Below are 21,705 nucleotides of genomic sequence, written 5' to 3'. Positions count from 1 at the left end.
TAAGTATAAAAAGCTGCAGTGAGATTTTTGTAAGTGGGGCGGTAATGATGGTGCTGAAGTTCAGGTTTAACGTCACATTGCATAGTGATGAAAGAAGCATTGGATGAGAATGTGGTGTAAGTGGGGACTGCAGACTCTGAAGTGTGCAGCTGCATTTTAACGCTCAGACAAATTCCTTCTCTGGAACTTTCTTTGTGAGGTTGAAGCAATTAACTTGCTGTAGGATACAATGAAAATACAGACATCTATGTATGTTTTTGTAATGCAGGTTTTTAAAGTAATTTGTCTTAGTCTTTTTCTGACTTCTTTAATATATGATCATTTTAGAGGTCTTTTCCAACCTAAGTGATTCTGCCATTCTATTGTTGCACTCTGAAGTTTGGGGAATAAATACAATTAAGTCTATGTTCAGTGTTGGCGACTTGTTAGTTGTTACACTGTTTGCTATGTGCTAGTTAACTGAGCAAGTTGTAGGTCTAATGTAATGCTAGTAGGCTGGCTGGAAAAGTGTCCAGTTGTGGCAGACCCTCTTAAGGCTGGCGTGAGTTAACTGTTTCAGCATATTTCTCCTATTTTTGCAGCCTTCATGTTGGCAACGCAGCTGAACTCTCTCGTGGAAGAGGAACGCTTATCAGCCCAGTGTATTTGCCAGGTTAACAGATTCATTGTCAACAGCTTGAAAGATGGAAGGTACATACATTTCTTCAAGTATGGTTCTACAGAAGAACAGCTGTGCTAGCAGGTGCTCTGTCCTGGGTGACTAAGCAAAGACCAAATCCTTTTGATTAGGATTATCTGAAAATAATAAGACTTTAGGGTGCAGGAGGGAAAATACACAGCGCAGGCACTTACAGAATGTGACTGCAGCAGGTGCACGTGTGCCTAGCATAGTGACTTAGTAATTGAAGACTTCCAGTTGGAATACTGTTAAATCATACTGTTTTTTTTCAATTCACTTAAAACTACCCGATGTGGTAAAGAAACAGTGAAGATTGCATGTCACTTAGGTGTTGTAAAATCTTTGGTCTGTTATGAGACTTTAAGAGAAGCAAGTTAGGCACGGTAAAATGAGAAGTGATCTGATTGAAACGATCATCTAAAAGCTGTGTCTGTCTGGGAGAACACGATAGGAGGTTCTGCATCTGTTTTTATTCCACAGTTTTCTGGAGGGAACATAACTTCTTTTGAGGCAGGAAACGGATTCTCTTGTGAAATCTGGCATGGTTTCAATACTCTTAAAGCACTGATTCAGCCCATTTTTGTGTGCCCATGCAGCCTGCCATCGGCTGTCCTTGGTGAAACGTGATACTTTTTCAGGCCTATTTGTACATCATGAGAGGGCCAAGCTGACAGTGAAGAGCTTTTGTTTTCCACATCCCTTGTAAGAAGGATCAGCCCCTAATGGTTGCTTCTGGTATCTGTGCAGTAAGGATACTCAGCCTGATAGACTTGCAGAGAGAGTGAAAGTCTTTTATAATTGTCTATTTTGCGTTTGTAGGAGAGTGGTTATCTTGATGGACTTAGATGTTCTGAAAACTGCTGATATGGTTGGTGGTAATATTGGCAATCCAGTGCCGTACAACGAAGGTGAGTATCCTCTGTGAACAAATAGCTCATCTGAACGCACTATCTGTTATGATAGTCTTTCAGCTGTCTTTCTTTCTTTGCCTTTAAAAAGAAGCAGTCAAGCATGTTCAGCTTTCTTATGCCTCCAGCACTAATGTCTGTATCTCGAAAATCCTTTCTGTTTGTGTAACACAAAGTAGGGTTTGTTCATATTTTCATAAACTCTGCACCTTGTCTCTAGCTTCAATCTCTAAATGGCATTGAGAAGTATCTACACTCTGTGATAGCATTGACAGGTTTTTATTATATGTTAGTGGTCTTTATGTAGAGTTTCAGTAGGTATGTGAAAGCTGTTCAATATCTCTTTGTGATGAGTAACCAAGTAAGTTAGGTTTTCTTCTGTCTGGGAAGAAAATGTCAGGAGGGAGATGTAATAATGATCTATAAAACTGTAAGATGGCACGGAGCGGATGAATAAAGAATGACAAATTTCTTTTTCTCTTCTGCATTCACTTGATGCTCTTTAGTTCTCATATTATCAGGTAGTGGTTTTAAAACAAAGGCTGTACTACACCCCCAAACAGTGTATAGTTAAATTATGGAACATGCTGCTACATGAGTTAGGTGCCAAAAATTGGCACAGGTTCAAAAAGCAATTAGATATAAAAAAAAAAAAATCCATTAAAGGCTGTTAAACATAACAATACATCCTCTGTGTGAATGTTAGGTTCAGGAAGCACTAAAACTTATATTGCTCGAAGTAGATAGATGAGATACTGTTAGGAAAACATGGCCAGCATACAGACTTCCCTAAGCATCTGGTCCTATGCTGCCATCTGAAAAATGATGATGCTTTGGGTGGCCATTAAGCTGACCTCCTGTGAATCTTCTGCTTTCCACTGCTGAAGTAACTGCATTCTTCATTTTCATGTGCTGACTTACGAGTTGTCAGACAAACATTTTTCAGGTTAGTATAATTTTTTTCCCCCTGAGATGTTCAAAAGTATGTTCAGTTCTTGTAGTTCTCTTTCTTAAAAAGAGGGAGGATAATAAACACTCGAAGAAAATATTTGAACATCTCCAACATTGATGTACATACAGATAATGGCTGACATTTAATAGCAAATAGCTTTTTTCGGTGGATTTTTTTCATTTGTCTCTTTTCTGCTGGAATTGAATTAATTTATCGCTAAGAACTAGTGGCAACAACTTTCTGTAAGATATTTTGGACAAATGGTGGTAGGTACGCTGCCGTTCTGGTTAAAGATCTACTTTATTAACTGAAGCTGAAATTAGCTTTTGTTGCAAAGATGTCTTTCTTCATCAACTGTTCTTTTTCCTGGGGAATTAGAGGTGCATTTGTTAAATGAGCCTAAAGAATCCTTTGTTCCTTTGATAGTTACTTAGCTGATTGCTGTTTAAAAAATGTGTTGACATCTCAGATTTTATGGTTTAATCCCACAGTTGCTGTAGAGACCAGGATTTTCAGAACACCTATTGAGCAGACTGTTTTGTCTCTTTCTCCCATTTCTCTTGCTTGTGTGATAATACACAAGCATGTTTCTTGTGAACTGTATGGTGTTCTTCTCTTGTCCTACTGTTGCTTAGAAACAACTGGAAATCTTCCCTCTCAGAGAACTGAGTTGAAAATACACCCTTAAGAGTATAAATTTTGGTAAAATTAAAATGATTTTGATCAAAGTTGTGTTCCTTTGGACTTTAAAAAAGTACTCAGCAATGAAGTTTTCAAATCTAAAAGCTTTTGGGGATGGAAGTGTTATGGGTCTGTGATCACAGAAAGCATGGGCTTGCACTAGGTGGTTAAGAGATGCCAAAACTGATGCAATGTATATTTTATTTTAACACATTCTGCAAAATTCATGCTTTTTTTTTTTGACATTAAATAAGGCTTCAGTTATGGAAGATGGTGATAGTTTAGATTAGGTATGCTTAACCTATCCTTTATGCTCTGTAAGGCTGTCTCATTTGTCATGAAAGCCTTTGTAAAATGACAGAGGTATATTTGAAGTTGCAGCTTCTTTAAGCTTTTGTGTATGTATCGAGAGACGATACTTTTGATGAATGCTCAGCTAATGCAGAATGAGTATGTAAGAGCACTTTTTTTTTTCCATTAAAAAAAACAGTTTTTAGTCCTACTTTTCATCTTTCTTTAAATGCAGATCTCAAATTGCTAGACCTAGGATTTAATGCTATTCTTTCCTACCACAGTAGGACCCAGAGAGTGAGAAGATGCCTTTTGCCACTTTACGCTTGAGCAGTAGGTGGTTAATCTCACTAACAAGGAAGCTGGAGATGCAATCTCTGTAATACACACCATAAAAACTTTTCAGGCGGCGTTTCATAATAGTATTATAGAAAATTAAGATTGAGCAGTTTAGTTCTTTGTAGAAAGCTATATGGTAATGTTATTACTGTCATTAATCTCATTGAAATTACTCTGATGTTGGACTTCATTCTTACTGTAACAATTACTTGCTACTTATGTTTAATTTCTGTCATTAATCTTTCAGTGTTGAAATGCTTGTATACTTATACATTTGCTTGAACTCCTCTTTCTGCTCTTCCCACCATCGCCTTTTGGGGTGCATTTTTTCAAAGTGTGTTTCCCTCCTCTTCCTCCCCTGTGCTGCTGCTCGGTTCTGGAACAGGCCTTCTGTCATAATGGTCCTATAGCAAGACCTCTGGGTAACAAATTGTTGGAACCATAAGACTACTGCTGTACTGCTCTTACATTAGATTGGGCTAAGTTTAGCTTAGGTTTGACAAACCCGATATACGTAGCAGAAATGTGATCAGGTATTTTAAGTGTGGGTGTTTGGTTTGGTGGTTGTTTTTTTTTCCAGCTTCTGCTAATAAAAATTAACGGCAAAAAACAAGCAGAGGAATTGATTTTTCCTGAGCAACCTAAGTGATCCGTAGGCCACCAGCCACTACAAGTCATAGTTTAGCAGTCCCTCGACTCCACAAGCAAGAAAATTGGAGAGATTTTCTGGTTTTGTATGTTTGAACACGTGCACAGATGTGTTGTTACATTCTTAATGTGCTGAGAAACGCCAGGCTTTGGGTAAGCAATCATTAAAGCATGATTTTGTGTTTCATAATATACCAGTACACTAATAGTGTGTTTTTAAAATTTATTTTATCTTTTGTATTAAAACATTTTTTCCCTAGGACTATTTGAAACAGAAGTAAAAGGAAGCCTCTTCCTGTTTCATATGCACATTCCTGTTCTTCTTGCAAATTCTTTCCCTACCCAGACATATTTTCTCTTAAGTGGTTTGTTTGTGTGTTTTTTTTTTCTTCCTCCCCTCTCATACAAAACAAATTTGGGGTGAAGCACTGGCTGGGTCCTCTGAGTGAGGCAGCTGAAGGAGGGTGAAATTCGGTTTCTCCATCTAGCGGATTCTGCAGTAAGTGCACATCGCTGTTTGACGTCACTCAGTTGCTAGGGCGACTCCTGTCACTGTTTCACCACTGTGGCTACTGCGACAAGTGAGAGGAACAGAGTGGTTTTGTGCAAAGACCTTGTTTTGGGTATTTTCTTAAATATTTTTTTGGATTAAAGATACCTAGAAGGTTACCTCTGTAGGCTACGCAACGTCAGGGTCTCCTTGTGTTGATTCTGCTCCTGTACCGTCCTTTCTTGCCATTCTGCTCTGGGACTCTCTGCTTCTGTTCCTTGTGGTGATTATGGGTTCAGTCTCACCTTCTTTTCCACTTTCCCTGTCTGTCTTGCTGTTCACACCCCAAATCAGGAGGGACTTTGCCTGCGCAGGCCTAAGACTTCCTGCAAACTGGTGGCTTAAGGAGTTAGTTGGGTCCAAAGAGACAAAAATGTTGGGTATTTACTAATCTAGAAGCAAAATATTATAGGAAAGTAATTATTTCTGTCAAGTAATGCAAAATTTTGACCTATGGATTAGTCTTCTAATGTACTGTTTTTCTATATATGTCACTTTCCTCTTTCTTGTAATTTATCATTGGTGTAATGCAAGTAAAAGCCCTGGAATCTACAAACACATGCAATATGTGCTTACTGTGGCATGTCATATCCCAAGAAACGACTGGTGAATGCGGAAATGATGACCCCATCACCTTCACGTTAAATTTCTTCATATTTTGGAAATAAAATGTAGCAGGTATTTTCTTTGTCTTGCGTTAACTGCAGGTTTGACTTCATCCAGTGTTTTCTTGGTCCTCTCCACATTTTAAGAAGGAATTCTACAATTTTTTATCTTTGCTGTTAGGTAGTAGCAGAAACTACCTGTCAGAGCAATAGAAGCCTATAAAAACTGAGAAGTTGTCAAGATTACTTCAGTGCTGTCCTTTTAAATAACTGTCAACCCTGAGTTCTTCTCAAGTAGAAAGCAGTTGCTTGAGGAAAGAGATCTGACTAGGATTCCTCCATGTAAATATCGTTCAACAGATAGTTTGCTGCTGCTGTGCCTTATAACACCTGAATTTTAGCATGTGTTCTGTGTTTAAAATTTTGTTTTCATACAAAACTTATTTCTTCTTAAAAATGCTTAAGGGTAGTTTTAATTACTGTGCTCCCTGCTGTACTAAATGACCTCTTTCCATTTAATTACCAGGGCAGGGGCAGCAGCGTTCTTCAGCTCCAGCAGCAAATGCAGCACCCAACAAACCACAGCAACAAAATGGCAATGTGTCAGTAGCAGGTAAGAATAATCCTGGGCAGGAATTCTGGTTTCTGTTTGTGCACTACAAAACCACAGCTTAAACTTAAAAAAGACCCTTTCTATAATAGTGTTGGACAAGAAATTACATTAGACTAACCTGTAGCTTGAAAAGGTGAATTATCTCAAGAGCCTACTGTACACTTGAATTAAGAAAATCTGTCCCGTTTCCTCCTCTTGTCCAAGAAAGGAGGGGGGATGTAACAAAAAAAGGAAAAAAGAGGGAAGCAACTTTGACAAAGCAATGTAAACTGAACATCTAGTCTGAGGCAATTTTGTGTTCTTGAAGTGGTGCTCTCTGGACACCCAAGTAGGCCACAGTGTGGAGCTGAGTAAAGTTGTGTTATCAGTGCTGAGCTATTGAGGCCAAACAGTTTAGGTGGTGCAGGACTGAAATTAATTCGATAGTACATCTATAAATACAATGTTTTGATCAAGATTTTGAATAGCAAGATGCTGAAAAAGGCGGTTGATATAAATGTCAGCCTGTAGACTTATTTTTGAAACGAAGTTGTCAAAGTCCTAGCTGTTGGTACTGCTTCAACTTGTCTGTATTCTTTATGCAGGTGTTTAAGTATTTTGGTTTTTTGAAATATTAAATTTTAACACTTGCTTACTCCAGCAGAAAACAAGTTTTTCCTTCCTGTATTTCAAGCTGGTGATGAAAGCTCTACATTGATACATTAACAAGATTCTGTTTAGAACTGGCAGTATTGCCTTACATCAGGAGACAGTTTGGTTGTAGGGGTACAGTATCTTAGTTGTTCCCCTGAGTGGTGTAGATCCAAACCTGCATGTCCTGCATTGTAGAAAATACACTGCAAACTGGTTGTTTTCCACTTAGACTGTGTTTAGCAGACTCAGGATACTTCTCCATTTCCACTCTGAAAGTCTGAGTGTGTCTTTTCTGTGGCACTTTGCAGCCTAAAAAATACTTGTGACCAGGAGAAGTGATTCAACAAACTTCATGGTGCTATAAGGGCACCACAGAGCTCTTAAATGAGTTGGTGTTAACCTGCCTTTTGTCTACACGGCTGAAATTCTGCATGCTTGCTTTTTTTTTTTTTTTTTAATTCGTTTTCTTTTCTGAAAGGGCCTCCTGCTCCAAAGTACCACGCTCCCTCAAACCAGTTCAGTAAAGCGAGTGCTCCCAGCGCAATGAAGACACCAGGGGGATCCCAGGCTAAAGTAGTGCCGATTGCCAGCTTGAATCCATACCAATCTAAGTGAGTTTTAATGGTCTGCCAGGTATTAATCAATGTCACAGGCATGAAGGAACAACTTCTTTTTGCTTTATCATCCTTACTGAGATGTATGAATCTCTGTTAAATCGTTCTTCATTAAGTTTTGATTTTATCAGTTAACTTGGGGAGGGGTGCAGGAAGGGTGGGGAAACGAAACAAAAATCCACACAGCACAGAAACAGCTGTACAGGTTTTTGGTCTTTTTTTTTCATCAACACTGACAATGTGAGACTTGCCTTTCCATTGTCTTGGTGAAGTTACCCTGCTGAGCTTGATAGGTTTTTAATATTTTAGTCGAAAATCAATTGACTTCTCTTTTTTCCTAAAGTGACCTTCTTTTTGATAAGTTAATGACAAAACAGCTCAGTAAGCTATTCACTTCAGCTACTGTTCTGTTGAAAAGCATGAGGATGTAATTATTTTGTGAATGACATTTTAAAGTTATGCAAACTGATTTGATTACCTAAGTTAAATGCAAATCCTATAATTGGGCTCTTGAGTTCTAACGTGGCTATTCAGAACAGGCAAACTGCTCTATGAGAAATGTACCCTAAAAAGTAAAAGATTTGAGGCCTGCTTCTGTGCAGAAGGATTGTTTGCTGCTATATCGTACTAGATGTTTTATGCTTGGCTTTGTTGTTGCTTTCTATACAACTTTCTGCCTTTAATGGTCGAGGCCATTAAAATAGAAAGCAGCAGAAAGGCAGGTAGAGTTGCTGAGGTGCAGTGGAAGAATTCTGGCTTTTAAATAGTGACGTTCCAGTTCCTAGGGTTGGTAAATTCAATCTCTTTTAAAAATGAAGAAGAAAAATATAAAAGAGGACGTAGAACTTTTTTTTTTCTTACACAATTTCAGGTGGACCATTTGCGCTCGTGTTACCCAAAAAGGCCAGATCCGCACATGGAGCAACTCCCGCGGGGAAGGAAAGCTCTTTTCTATAGAGCTAGTTGATGAAAGTGTAAGTGTTATATGTTGAGAAAAAGATAATGTATGCCAGATGCTGATGAACCCTTTATAAAGACAGAATAGAGGAAATAAAGTGTATTACAGAAAATGTTTTTTTATGACGACTGAAGTTCATATTCGTATATTCATTAACTTGAGCATCAGTGATCCAGTTCTTATCCAGAATGAAGTCTTAAATGTATGGCATTACTGATTATTTTTCATCAAAGTCTATACTGTGTGACTCAATCTCTGCAGCCTCAAAATACGGTTGTTTAGGGAAACTGACAACCTAATACTTAGGTTTATCATGCTTTCCTTTGGATTGAGAATGAGATCTCATCTTTGCTTAGTTACATGTTACAAAACAAGGAGTGAGAGGAGCATTGCCTCCAAGTTATAAGCTTTCATTTTCGTGAGGAAATCCGAGTATAAATTATTGTAATACTAGGAAATTTCATCTGTGGTTTGTTTGGGGAATGGTATCTGGTTAATCTAACTAAACTCGCAGTTTATCAAACCTCTTATCAAATTACAGCCTTCTGTCATGAAAACAAGATTCTGCAAGATTATATTTAGTATAAAATGTGAGGTTAATAATGTAACGTGTTGTCACCAGCCATTTGTTTTCTCTGCATACTGTTAGTACTCTTTTTTTTTGTTTTGTTTTTAAATTTATCTATTGAGTTTATAATTGCAATTAATTGTAACTTAAGGACTTGACATCATGTATGAGTAGGAAGTACCACAATATACCTGTGTGCTAACTTGTCGAGCTAGGTGATCTATTTGAACTTTTTCTTTCCTTGAATGGCAATTAATGCCAGTTTTAGGAGTACCTGTTCAAAGGTGTGCATATGATGGCAATTCTTTTGCATTTTGTTCTGGAGCTCCAGAGATGCGAATGAGACTTGAATGTGAGATGTGATGGTCAGGTGTAGAATATGTTGTTCTAGCTAGAGCTACAAATCTGAGGAGAATGGTGTTTTTTTTCTCAAATGCCTGGAGCTAGCCTGGCAACCCACACTGTGTCTGTAGAACTGATGCCACTTAACAATGTGAAGGCTTTATTTATTTACTTATTAATTTTCATGCTGAATTTCAGTTCTTACCAACTCTTCTGTTTTTCTCCAGGGTGAGATTAGAGCTACTGCGTTCAATGATCAAGCAGACAAGTTCTTTCCTCTCATTGAACTGAACAAGGTACAGTAGTATTGTGCTTTCATGGACTGACATGAGCTAGAAAAGAGGAGCTTCAGCATAGCAAGGATTTTTAAAGGTGAACACAATCCATTTTCTCTGTCTGACTTCCGATAATATCCTCAGTTTCATTGCTTTCTCCTCTAGGTATATTATTTTACCAAAGGCAATTTGAAGACTGCTAACAAGCAATATACAGCTGTTAAGAATGACTATGAGATTACATTCACTAATGAGACTTCAGTTGTGCCCTGTGATGATGCCCAGCATCTTCCATCTGTTCAGTTTGAGTTTGTATCCATCTCCGAGTTGGAGAACACACCCAAAGACTCAATTGTCGGTCAGTCTAAGTAGCGAAATGGCAAGCTATAAGGCTTTGAAATTTTATTTTTGTTGTGAATGCTGGGGGAGGCAGTGAGCAATACAATGCTTTGACTGTTTTGATCTCTTGGGTGAAGTTAGCCAGCGGTGGTTGCCATTAAAAATGCCTTGGGCAATTATACTGTTAAGCAGTCTTTATCCTATTCTGCTAACAATGTGTAATGATTTCTCTGCAAACTTGTGCTTCAAACTAAAGGCAGTAAACGATACTTGTTTATTGTAGTATGATTGTTTTCCACAGAAAAGGGTTGAAGGAAAAATGTCCTTGCTCAGCACGTGTGTGTTTCATACCTTCCATGATCTTGCTTGCTTTCACTATCTAATTATCTCTGTAGTGATTTTGGCATAATTCAGTGAATCCAAGTCCAAGTTGCATGACTGTTTTGGCTTGCTTTGTGAAGTATCGGAGGTTTGTTTTTCTGTAATTTGTTGGGCAGAGTACTCCGGAAAAATCAGAGGCTGGGTGGGGGCGAGGGTTCTCAGGTTTCACAGGCACAAGATGCATGTGATTCAGAGGCATTCAGCTAGGAATTTTAAAGGTAGATCTGTCATGTTCAAAAAGGAATAATGTCAGGGAGTTCAAAGGGCATGGCATTAGCTCTTACTGCCCAAACATGCGACTTCCCAGGACTCGCTGGATGTTTTGTGTTGGAAGGGACCTCTAGAGGTCATCTGGTCCAACCCCCAAAACTTATTCAAGTTGCAGCTTATGGCCTAGGGGGCTGCAGCGAGGGCACTAGCTGGTTGCTTGTTTGTGGCTGTCATTTTGAAACCCCTCGCTTGAGAGACTTCTTAACCAGCAAGGATCAGGAGCTGAAAGTGATCGCACTTTGGCAGAGTGTGATGGAAAGAGATTTCTAATGTGGTGAGGCTTGAATTTTTGAATATCTTAATGAATTTGTCAACAAAATTAAAGCACTGAAGAATTTTGTAGTAGAGCATTCCTGCCATAATACACTTAATTTCCGTATCAGATTTGATTTGAATAGGGAGCTAGGATATTACAAGGTAAAAATCTGTCACTAGGAATGAATTCTTCTCTTGCGGTCTTGTATTCCCCAATTGTGACCCTTGAGCATCTCTAACTAAATTGTAACTCTTTTTCAGATGTAATTGGAATCTGTAAGAGCTATGAAGATGTCACTAAAATTACAGTGAAAGCTAGCAATAGGGAGGTATCAAAGAGGAATGTGCATCTGATGGATACATCAGGGAAACTGGTGACAGCTACGCTATGGGGAAATGAGGTATGTGCTCTCTTACCTGTTCTTAAGCAAACGTTCCTTTGTGTAGGGTGAGGAAATGCACGCTGTTGTCATCTGAGATGGGCATAGCACTGAGACAGAGTCCTGGGTGTTTGAGGATCGGGGCAGAAAGAAGGTGAAAGACTGTCTGGTTTCATTCAGGTGTGATGTTCTTAACCTTTTTCTGACAAACTGCTGACATGATCTGACTAATGTGTTCTGAACAACTGCAGACATTATGTCTCAAGCCCAAAGACTGTAGATAACAGGCTTCTGGTTTAGAAAAGAATACGAGTTGTAGTTTGATTATCAGAAAGCCTGATGGCTACGGCTGTCTCGTTTGAGATGAATTTTATTCTTAGGGTGGGATACTTGTTACCTTGCATAAATCGCTGCTTAACTAGGGGGTTGAAAGGCTGTATCTCAGACTAAGAGTTTAAAATGTCAGAGTTTTGGAATTGAAAGATTGTGTGGTTGTAGTAAACTGGTCCTTTACCACTGGAAAACAAAGTCATTTGTCAAAAGGATAGTGTAGATTCTTAGGGATTTATATTCTGGTCTATAAAACGGGAGTGATCCTGCCAGCTTGGCGGCAGTGCTTTATGGCTAAATGATCAAGTAGGTGGCTAAACGTTAACCCTCTGCCGATGTAAATGAAGCCAACTGAAGTTCAGTATCACAAAGTTTTGAGGTTGAACCAGCTTGTTACAGGAGAGGTTACTAGTGATGAATTTTTTGTGTAACTCTCAAGAGATCAGCGAGATCTGCATTTTACAGTCTTTTCACTTGTAGAGATAACACCAAGCATTGAGGGGAAGTGACTTACAGCCTGCAGCTGGTGCACTTAGGGTTAGAATCCATATCTGCCCAATAACAGTCATTGCCCTAACTGCCAAGCTGTTGTGTGTTCTTTTTGTATCCCATGGATACAGTGAATGCTTCTGCTAACTGTAGCTCATTTGTGGTCTTTAAGCACATGATCCTCTCCTTGCTCGTTAAGTGGTGTGGGGTCCTGAAAATCTATACCTTTCAAAGCCTCTCTAGTGCCAAGAGGTTCTTTGTTAGTGTCAGACTTTACTCAGATAGCAAACTGATGGCAACTGGACAGCATTAAAGCAGCTTTATGAGATTAAAAACAGAAAATGGAAAGTTGAGAAAAAGTGTTTGGTCAGTATACCTATGCTTCTACTTCTTATGCTGTAGTAGAAGAGACGTGATTGGCTCAGTTAAGCCAAGTGAGCTCTTCGATGTCCCAAAGAGTGGGATCTGACCAAATAACCTCTGTTCGGAGAAACCTCCATTCCCATAACCCATCTCTGTTTTTAAAATCCTTGTGTAAAGCTCCTAAAGGAGACTAATCCATTTTCTCCGAACAGCTTCAGCATCAATATAGAGTTTCTCCAGTTACCCAAGAAATGGAGTATTAGGATTGTTAGCTGCCTTTTCATAAATTTCTAGTGATATTTTTTGAAAACCATACCTCCCAAATATGGTAAGATAGTTTGATTTAGATCTTGTCTTTTGTCATGATCCATGAATTATGACCAGAAGTTCAGTATCTCTATTGTAGTGTGCTTACTCTTTCTTTTTTTTTCTGTACACGCAGGCTGAGACGTTTGATGGTTCTAGACAACCTGTGGTAGCCATCAGAGGAGCCCGAGTCTCTGATTTTGGTGGTAGAAGCCTTTCTGTCCTGTCGTCGAGTACAGTTGTCGTCAACCCTGATACCCCAGAGGCTTTTAAGCTTCGAGGATGGTATGACTGTGTTTGTGTTGATTCATTTCAGCCTGCTGTGAAGTATTCATTTTATTGTCTATATTTGAGCAGCCTGTAAAGTACTGAGGAAGGGGAGCAGACAGTATGGGTTCCATAGGAGTAGTGCGTGCTGACCCAAAGCCTTGCAAGGCAGCATGAAATCAGACTTTGACCAACTCTACTTTGAGTGACTAGCTGAGAGAACAGTATTTATTTATTTATTTATAGCAGGGTTTTTCCACTTCATGGAATCTGATGCGTACTCTGTTAGTATGTACTGGAGGAACTGTTGACTTCTTACAGTGTCTCTTCCTTATCAGATATTTTTCAGATAGCAAAATAGTTTCGGATAGTTTTGCTGTTGTCAGGAAAACAAAATGACTTCTTAGTGCTTCATTACTGCTTCTGGTGTAGGTAGTTGCTAAATTGTCCGCTGTAGCTACTAGCACAGTGAGACGTGGTGTATGTGCTAATGGGGTGAAGTCCCTACAGCATCGGGTTTTGTGAATCCTGGGTTCGCGTTCTGGCTAAATCCTTCAAACGCGGATAAAACGTTTGTGTTAGCATTCTCCATTTGTCAGATTGAGCAGTGCTTCAGTACTTCAGAGGGTTGTTGAAGATGAAATTGATTGTGGGTCTTAGCTATTGCTGTCATATTTTAATTATGCTCAGTTTCTGAGTCCTTTTGGTGTGTTTCTTAAATCACAAAAAACGCCGGAATGGGATGATAGTACAATCTTTTTCTGAAAAGGAGTGCTTTCTTACTTTAACACAGGAGGCATAATTTGTTCAATGCTATTTGCTTTTTTCTTTTGAAGCTGCTGCAAAGATAATGGTACCGTGTAATTTAATTTTAATTATGGAAATATCTTGATGCCCTTAAATCTTGTTATCTGCCTGCCTTAAAGAAGCGTGCAGTGCGTGGTTTGACCACTAGCTGGCAAACAAATTGCAGTTATATAGAACAAAGCTGTCCTCCTTTTGTGGGTTTATAAAATACTGTGCTAATTAAGTCAGAGTATTAACTTATTCTGAAATGCTATTTTTGTTTGCAATATACACAAATTACTGTAATTGTTTCCTTTGCAATCATTGATTTTTACAAAAGAAAAAAAAATCCCTCACGTATTAAGTACATGAAACTAAACGTAAGCTTTTGATAAGTCTGCATGGTCTGCTACCCAAAAATAGAAGCGCATCTTTGTGGTTCCAGGTTTGACTCCGAGGGGCAGCTTCTGGAATGCTCCTCGATCTCTGATGTAAGAGGTGGATCAGCATCTGGGGTGAACACCAACTGGAAAACTTTGTTTGAAGCCAAAGCTGAGAACTTGGGACAAGGAGATAAGGTAGAGCATGGCAGCTGAATGCAAGCATTGTGTATTGGAGAGGGGGTAACAAAAAGCTTATTGGAACTGTCACGTTGTTGAGCAATATGTGCTTACTCTGTAACTGTTTTTTAAGAGCAGAATCCAAGTTCATTGCTGATGTTGCAACATGATCCTTTGTTTGCAAGAGAATTCTAAGCCTTGCGTAAATAGTAAAAAATAGTCTACCCCAAAGATATTTGCATCTTTGCAAACATATAAATAGCACGAAGTATTACAGGAGAAACAGGTGCATTAAGAGGAAGTGGTTTTCAAGGGTGCACGCTTGTTCAGTAGAAAAGCTAGGAATAAGACTCACCGCTCTGGCATTCCAGTTCAGTAGCCTCTCTAGGCTTAAACTGCTCCTTGACTTGTTTAAAAACATTTTTGTTTTTCAAACTTAAGTGCTAAGCCTTTCAGGATGCAGAAGAACTTTTATCTGAGGACAAAACTTTACCTGTAATTCAGCTGTTTTCTGTGACATTTCTTGCACATGCTTCTTAATCAACCTCTGTTGATCTGTTGAAAGACTGGACTGTGGTCTTAAACCATTAGGATGATTATTTTACCATGGCGAGTGGGTATTTTTGTTCTGTGGGCTATAGTTTAATCAAACGCTTATCTGCAATACCACACAGTAGGCTTTCTGGTTTTTGTACTGACTCCCAAAAGAAGCATAGGAAAGTGCAGAATCTTAATCCTGTGAAAAAGTAGAGATTTGAACGGACACAATGGAAAAGCAAATATGCTTTATCTGAAGAAAACCTAGCAATCAGAGTTTCCCGCAATGGAAACACAAAATAATCTTGCTGTAGAGACTTTGTTTAACATAATGGAAACCTGGAAATGATTGCAACAGAGGGGTTGATTTACAGTTTCCCAATAATCCATAGCTGTTAAGCTTTCTAATCTTAAATATCCAAGTATGGGTGCCTTGCTTTGTGGTTAATTCAGAATTGGAAAACATTTGAGTGTTTTGAGGCTAATGTTGCACACTCACTCTCCTAGGCGGATTATTTTAGCTGTGTGGGCACAGTAGTACATCTGCGCAAAGAGAACTGTATGTACCAGGCCTGTCCCTCTCAGGATTGCAATAAGAAAGTGATAGACCAACAGAATGGACTGTATCGTTGTGAAAAGTGTGATCGTGAATTCCCCAATTTCAAGTACCGCATGATGCTTCTGGTAAGTATGTGGACTAGAGGAGACCAGTGCTTCTCGCTGACTGCTTTCCCCGGACAGTCCAAGTTGAAATGTTTTGAGACAACGGGGTCTTAGAGTGCTGTTTGTCTGTCTATAAAGTGCCTATGGATTAGAGGATATTTAAATGGCTTGTATGCTGTACCTAGGTGAGGAATGTTTCATTGAGCTGATTAGCAGTTTGTTTTCCTAGTGCTCCAATTAAAAGCTTTTCTCTTTGCCAAAAAGTTGATGCTAGCTGAGTTGATTCTGGTTTCCAAGTGTACTATGCAGTGCAGAGTACAGATGGCCTACGCCTCTTCAGTAGTGAAGATAAACTGAAGTAAAATGGCATTTCTGGAGAGCAGTAATTGCACTTTTACAGCTGCTACCTATATTTAGTACATTTTTTTGTAGGTATTGTTCTGTCTCATGCTTTAATGGAGCAGGCTTCAGAGAGCTGTCTGAGGATTATTGTGATGCCCGCTTATCCCATAAGCATTGAACCTTTTTCTGTTTTACATTATAAATTAGAGTTGTAGCTGCTTCTTAGAAATGCTGTGCCAGGTGGGCATGCAGAGAAAGGGGAACTATCCCTGCAATCTCACTAAAAGATACACTGCTTCTGAATAATTTCTAGCAGATAACTTCTAGGAACACACGCACTACTTAACATAGCAGAGCCCTTCTCAGAGAATATAAAGGCAATACTAAAGTTACAATCGTGGCCTTCGGAAGAGTTTGTCTCCTATTTTCACATTCCAAATTGTCAATAGCAGCCTCATATACGAGGCTCGTGCTTGATCTGTTTACTGCTCTGTCTTGTCCTTGAACGTTTTGGTAGTTGTCTCATAGCACAGCACACGTATTTATGCTCAGGTTCTCATGTCTGTACTAAGTAAATGCAGGTTGCAGTCTTGCTGGTGTCACCCTTGGCTGCTGCCATTCTGAGCTACCTGCTCTTGTTCACAGCCCATCAGTGGCAGAGGAAAGGAACTGAATATACATCATTGTGTCACAGGAAAAGACCAACAAGATCATAATAGTAAACAATGCACTATCGATATTAACTTACTTTAAATGACTGTGACGTTCTATGGAGCTCTTTTAAAAAGTAAAATAATATGTCATTGTCTTCAGCTCGGGTTATGGAAAGTACCGATGGTGCATAAGGCTTTTTAACTGTGAAATAAATCTCTCTCATACTGTTGTACTTAAATATTAGGCAACTGGAGGATATTATTTTTGTTTGCTTTGTTTGTTTTTGTTGATTTAGGTGACCATTGCAGACTGTCTAGAGTATCAGTGGGTGACTTGCTTCCAAGACACAGCAGAATTCATTCTTGGGCAAAGTGCTGCTTTCCTGGGAGAACTGAAGGAAAAGGTCAGTCAGCTAGCTTATTAAGTCTTTAGTAAATGTCTCGAAGTTGATCTGTATTTTATACATCTCGTTGTTAAGCGGCCCTCAAATTTCCTGCTTTTTCTTATCGTACCGGTAAGGAAATATTCTTGTGACATTGACTTAAAAGGAAACTTGGAGAAAGATGCAACATGCCTGCAGAATATGAGTGCTGATCCAGCAGAGAGTGTGGTCTCATCCCTATGTGCACACAGAGCACTGCTAAGTCAAGAGATACAGCAAGGGCATTGGATTATGTTCACGTAGTTTCAGCAGAAATTAAAAGAATTATTAAAACAAATTTGAAAGGCCTATGTGAAAGAAAGGGATATTCTATTTCATCTGACAAGAACATGATCTTGCCCATTCTCTGAGCTGATGGGCCAACTCAGGGGTCTGGTGGCCAGAGATTTCCTCCAGAAGTTGGGCTTCAGAATCTTTTGCAAGTTCACAAATCATTGGTTCTCTGTAGTCTGAAGTTCTTGGCAGGGACTTTGCTCTTCTCAGGATTATTTTCCATGGGCCATCTGCCTGGAGAACAGAGGTTTGCCTGGTTTTCCCCATAGTTTGCTCCCCCAGTCAGTCTGTCTACCTCTGAGCTCTTTTGACTCTTAAACTGAAGATCAGCCTGTCCTTATCACCTGGACCTTGAGGGACAGCTGGCTGCTTGTCAGCCCTCAAGGTTGTAGTGCTATTGACAGCTTTAACACATTGACTACAGTTGAAAGGACAGGCTGTTTTATCATTGTACCTAGATTGGAAGGATATGTGAAAAACTGTTTTAGCCATGAATACTAACAGCGTTATTTCTCATGTGTTCCAAAAAATTGTTTACAAAACCAAAAAGTTCCAGAACGCTTTGTATGTATCTTTGTAAGTAGGCAGGAAGCTTTTTTGAACTAATGTGTGTTTGCCCTCCCTTGAAGGCTCTTTTTTTCACCAAGTATTACCAGAAACTTCGTGGACAATACAAAAACTATGACTTTTAAAATAGGTCATTTGCAGAGATGCTTAAGTAATCTTTCTTTGGCAGATTAGAACAGTTTTTAAGGTGGCTGTAAGCCATTAAACACTAACAGACAGTATTTTCTTCCCTCTGTCTCTGTGCTTCTCTGCTGCATTTTCCTTTCTTCCTACCAAAATAATCTCTTCTTGCTTTTAGTTGTCTACTATATAAAATCTGTGTGGTTTTATTTCGTAATGATGTGGAAAACAGATTAAGTTCTTGAATTGTATATGAACACTGCTGTGCTTCCAGGCTAAGGCTATAGTATGATTGATATTAGGGCTCCATAGATATTCCAGATGTTGGTTAACCTATTGCTTGGCTGTGGGAGGAAATGAGCCAGAAGGGATTCTTGAGGCTGTAATCCTGATTGTCCTGAGACACTGTTGTAGCCCTCATCCATTTCTGCGAAGTGGGGCTAGCTTTCCTGTAATTTACGTACAGGAATGGTGTTTGGAAATTTCCTGCACTTTTATTCTGTAAGGTAAGTGGCACAAAGCTTGCGGTTCTTAGATGCTAAAACTTTTGTGGTATCCTGAAGGCTGGACACCTCTGCTCTGTAGGCAGATGTATTGCTATGGCATTCTAATTAGATGTGCCTACACTTCTGAATTTCCATTTTCAGACGTTCTTAACTTGTCAATATTTTCTTAGTTCAGTCACGCTTAATCTCTGCTAGAGTTCAAACAAAATTTCTTAGTCGCTTCTAATGCTGAAGAGAGAGGGGAAGGAGAGACAGCAGATCCTATGTAACAATACAAACATGTAATGTCTTCTGAAGAGCTGTCTAATGGAAATGGCCAGGGATAGAAAATGGAGCATAATATGGAATGAGCCCTTGAGCAGGAATGCTTTGTGTTCCAGGAGAAATTGGCTTTGATTTGACACTTTTATGAGCTTTAAAAACGGTACTCGATGCATTTTCAGCAAGCTTATCTTAGTGTTTTTTCTCAGAAGACCTCATCCAGTGCCCTGTGAAGTTGGTGGAAGTCAACTGCTTACAGGGTGTATTGAGTCCACGTACAGCCGTGCCGTGCTAAGCATAGATGTGCGTGCAAGGTCTTTCATCTCCTTCTCTGCCGTACTTGTTATGAAAGGAGGTAATGCAGGGTAGCAGTGACTGGTGTGCTAACAGCGTTTTCCACTCACTAATGGTCCGTGTAGTTTGTGGCAGAGGTGGAAACAGGAGCCAAACACTTCATAAAGCGAGCTTTCTCATCCTCTAATCCATATGATGGTCACAGGAAAGGGTTTTCAATATTCAGGAGGCATATGCCGAAATGTTGCAGTCTGCAGCTGGCTACCCATGTTCTCCTTCATTTGTTGTACCTTCCTAAACCTTAGAAGAATCGCCCCGTAGCGTAAAAGAGTGCCGCACGCTTTAAAACCAGCAGTTTTCATACTTGGGATGTGAGTGAAACTGAGGTGGGTTCAGTTCTGGACCAGATGCTCTGTCTCCTTCTGGACTGACTGATCAAGTCAAGTGCATTTGGTAGAGAGATGTGATGATAATTGCATGTCTGTATCACCATGGGGCAGCAGGATTTTGGTGGAATGTCAGCGAAGATTTTATAATGCGTTTTTACAAAAATAAACTTTTTCCATGGTCTTCACAACTTGTCTAATTCTTTTCTACTGTTTTGACAAATTGTCTGAAATAAATGATGATTATGTTTAGTATTCATATGGTAATTAGAAGTAGCTTATGCTGTAAATGTGACATGGTCTTCTAGTGGTTATAAAAGCACTTTCAAAACATGCATCCACTTTTTATGGAGCATCCTCTTAAATAGGTCTGTCAGGATGTGAAGGATACATACAACCTTGATGTATAAGCAGAGGAGCTGAATGCCTAATAAGACAATTAATAGGCAAGTAGTTAACTCTGTCAGTGTCTGATTGTTGCAGAACATCAGAAATAGCCCGTTAAGCTGCATGAGAGAATCTTACGCAGATTTATAATGTTTTCATTCGGTATGTCTGGCTGCGGGCTCACTGCAGCTATACATTGTTTTGTTTAGGTTGCTAAAAAGATTTTTCACTCTGAACTACATTTTCTCTCAAAAACTTTAAGCTATTGTTTTGGCATCTAAAATTTGATGGAAAATTCAGGTCTGCATGCATGATCCAGTTAGTTCCAATATTTTGCCAACATCAGCAAAAGATGAACTGTTCTGAAAATTCCTGGTACTACCAGAAGCTTGGGTGACTGCAGCTGATGTCTGTCTTTTGTCCTTCTCACAGAATGAGCAGGCATTTGAAGAAGTCTTCCAGAATGCCAACTTCAACACGTATGAGTTCAGGATCAGAGTAAAACTGGAGACTTACAACGTAAGTATCCTCCAAAATGCAAATAATGTAGCATATGGCTTTTACAGTTTGACTTCTCTCCGTAAGAGATGGCTTCATCCTCTTATGTTTGTGTGGAGAAGTTTCCTAAGGTACTTGCTCACAGCAAATACTGTCAGCCTTGGTCACTGAAGGAGGGGACTGCCTTTAAAGCTGCTCCCTCTCAGGTTCCTCAAGTCTGTCTTGTTCCAAATGAAAAGAGTGTAGCTGCTCTGGGAGTCAAGTTTGCTCGCCTAGCTAACCCTGGTACCAAGAACAGGGAGGGCAGAAGGAGGTTAGAACTGAGCATTCTTTTGCTGAGCACTCTTTGCATGCCATTTTTCTCTTTCACAGGATGAATCCCGTATTAAGGCTACAGCAATGGATGTCAAACCCGTAAACTACAGAGAATACAGCAAGAGGTTGATCGCAAACATCAGGAGAAATGCTCAGCTGGGATGAGAGGGCTGCTGCTAATTCATCAAAGCTAAAACTTGCAGGAAAAACTCGAAGAGAGGATGTTACACTGACTTTTTCCTTACCCCATGTATGACAATTTGGCATTAGTTATACCATGCATCGTAGTCCAGTGTAGTGGGCTAAGTGATTTAATTCATTTCTCTGAAGATACGTCTCTGGTGACTAAGAGTGCACTGAAACGGCCATGATGCTGTAGACCGCTGTGGTCTATTAAACTGTGACAGTGCTAAAGAGGATTCTCTAGACAGATTGTCAGTATCTTTAGACAACGCATTCAGAATGTCTGAAGTAACTTTGCTTTCTCTCTGTACATAAAGCTGAATTATATAACCACTGTGTCGTCTTTGCAAGGAAGTAGTGACAACCGTGGCACTTGGACTTGTTCAGCAAAGGGTAGGAGGAAGAGCATCATACAGCTTTCGGACGTGGACGAAGGCGAACAGGTCTGTTAGCGCAAGTTAGTTCTTTTCTGTAGAATTCAAAGGCTTCCTTTTTCCACAGGTGCCATGCAGTTGTTAATGCTTGGAATGGCAATATGGTAGAATTATTAATCAAAGACATATCTCTTATATCTGAAGAATATCCTTCCTTCAGGGTTTAATAGACTGAGTCAGATGGGTCTGATATTAATCAAAATTGTCTCTTCTGAGGAAGGCAGATAAGCATTGACTCTCCATCCCCCAGGGAAATCTAGGCAACTACAAAGCATTGCTTTAGTTTTCACTTCAATTAATACTATAGGTTTTTGACTGATTTTAGCGCACTTTTCCTGCCCGTATATATTTTGTATGTCTGTATGTTCACTTTCTTTGGTTTTATTTGTAATGATGTTAATCAGAAAAAAGGTCTTTCAAGGGGGGAGCTTTGTTTGAATAAACACTGTTTAATTCCTGTA

At 39.4% G+C, this 21,705-nt stretch overlaps 1 protein-coding gene across 1 annotated transcript in view; it reads left to right on the top strand.

Moving 5' to 3' along the window:
* Nucleotides 1-21,705, top strand: part of RPA1 (replication protein A1) — a gene marked incomplete at its 5' end in the record, with an annotated part of 22,898 nt that extends 1,193 nt beyond the window's left edge. The window contains 14 exons of the mRNA XM_083806532.1: nucleotides 582-690; nucleotides 1,499-1,587; nucleotides 6,180-6,266; nucleotides 7,378-7,510; nucleotides 8,385-8,487; nucleotides 9,609-9,677; nucleotides 9,822-10,014; nucleotides 11,163-11,302; nucleotides 12,906-13,054; nucleotides 14,268-14,400; nucleotides 15,427-15,603; nucleotides 16,874-16,981; nucleotides 20,247-20,333; nucleotides 20,685-21,705. Coding sequence (XP_083662658.1) covers nucleotides 582-690; nucleotides 1,499-1,587; nucleotides 6,180-6,266; nucleotides 7,378-7,510; nucleotides 8,385-8,487; nucleotides 9,609-9,677; nucleotides 9,822-10,014; nucleotides 11,163-11,302; nucleotides 12,906-13,054; nucleotides 14,268-14,400; nucleotides 15,427-15,603; nucleotides 16,874-16,981; nucleotides 20,247-20,333; nucleotides 20,685-20,792 — 1,685 coding nt within the window. The 3' untranslated portion in view covers nucleotides 20,793-21,705. The remainder of the gene's footprint in view (nucleotides 1-581; nucleotides 691-1,498; nucleotides 1,588-6,179; nucleotides 6,267-7,377; nucleotides 7,511-8,384; nucleotides 8,488-9,608; nucleotides 9,678-9,821; nucleotides 10,015-11,162; nucleotides 11,303-12,905; nucleotides 13,055-14,267; nucleotides 14,401-15,426; nucleotides 15,604-16,873; nucleotides 16,982-20,246; nucleotides 20,334-20,684) is intronic.

The sequence above is a fragment of the Anser anser genome, assembly GCF_964211835.1.
Source record: "Anser anser genome assembly, chromosome: 20".
Taxonomy (NCBI): domain Eukaryota; kingdom Metazoa; phylum Chordata; class Aves; order Anseriformes; family Anatidae; genus Anser; species Anser anser.
Note: the sequence above shows the minus strand (reverse complement) of the source record. Positions and strands in the feature narration are given on the sequence as shown.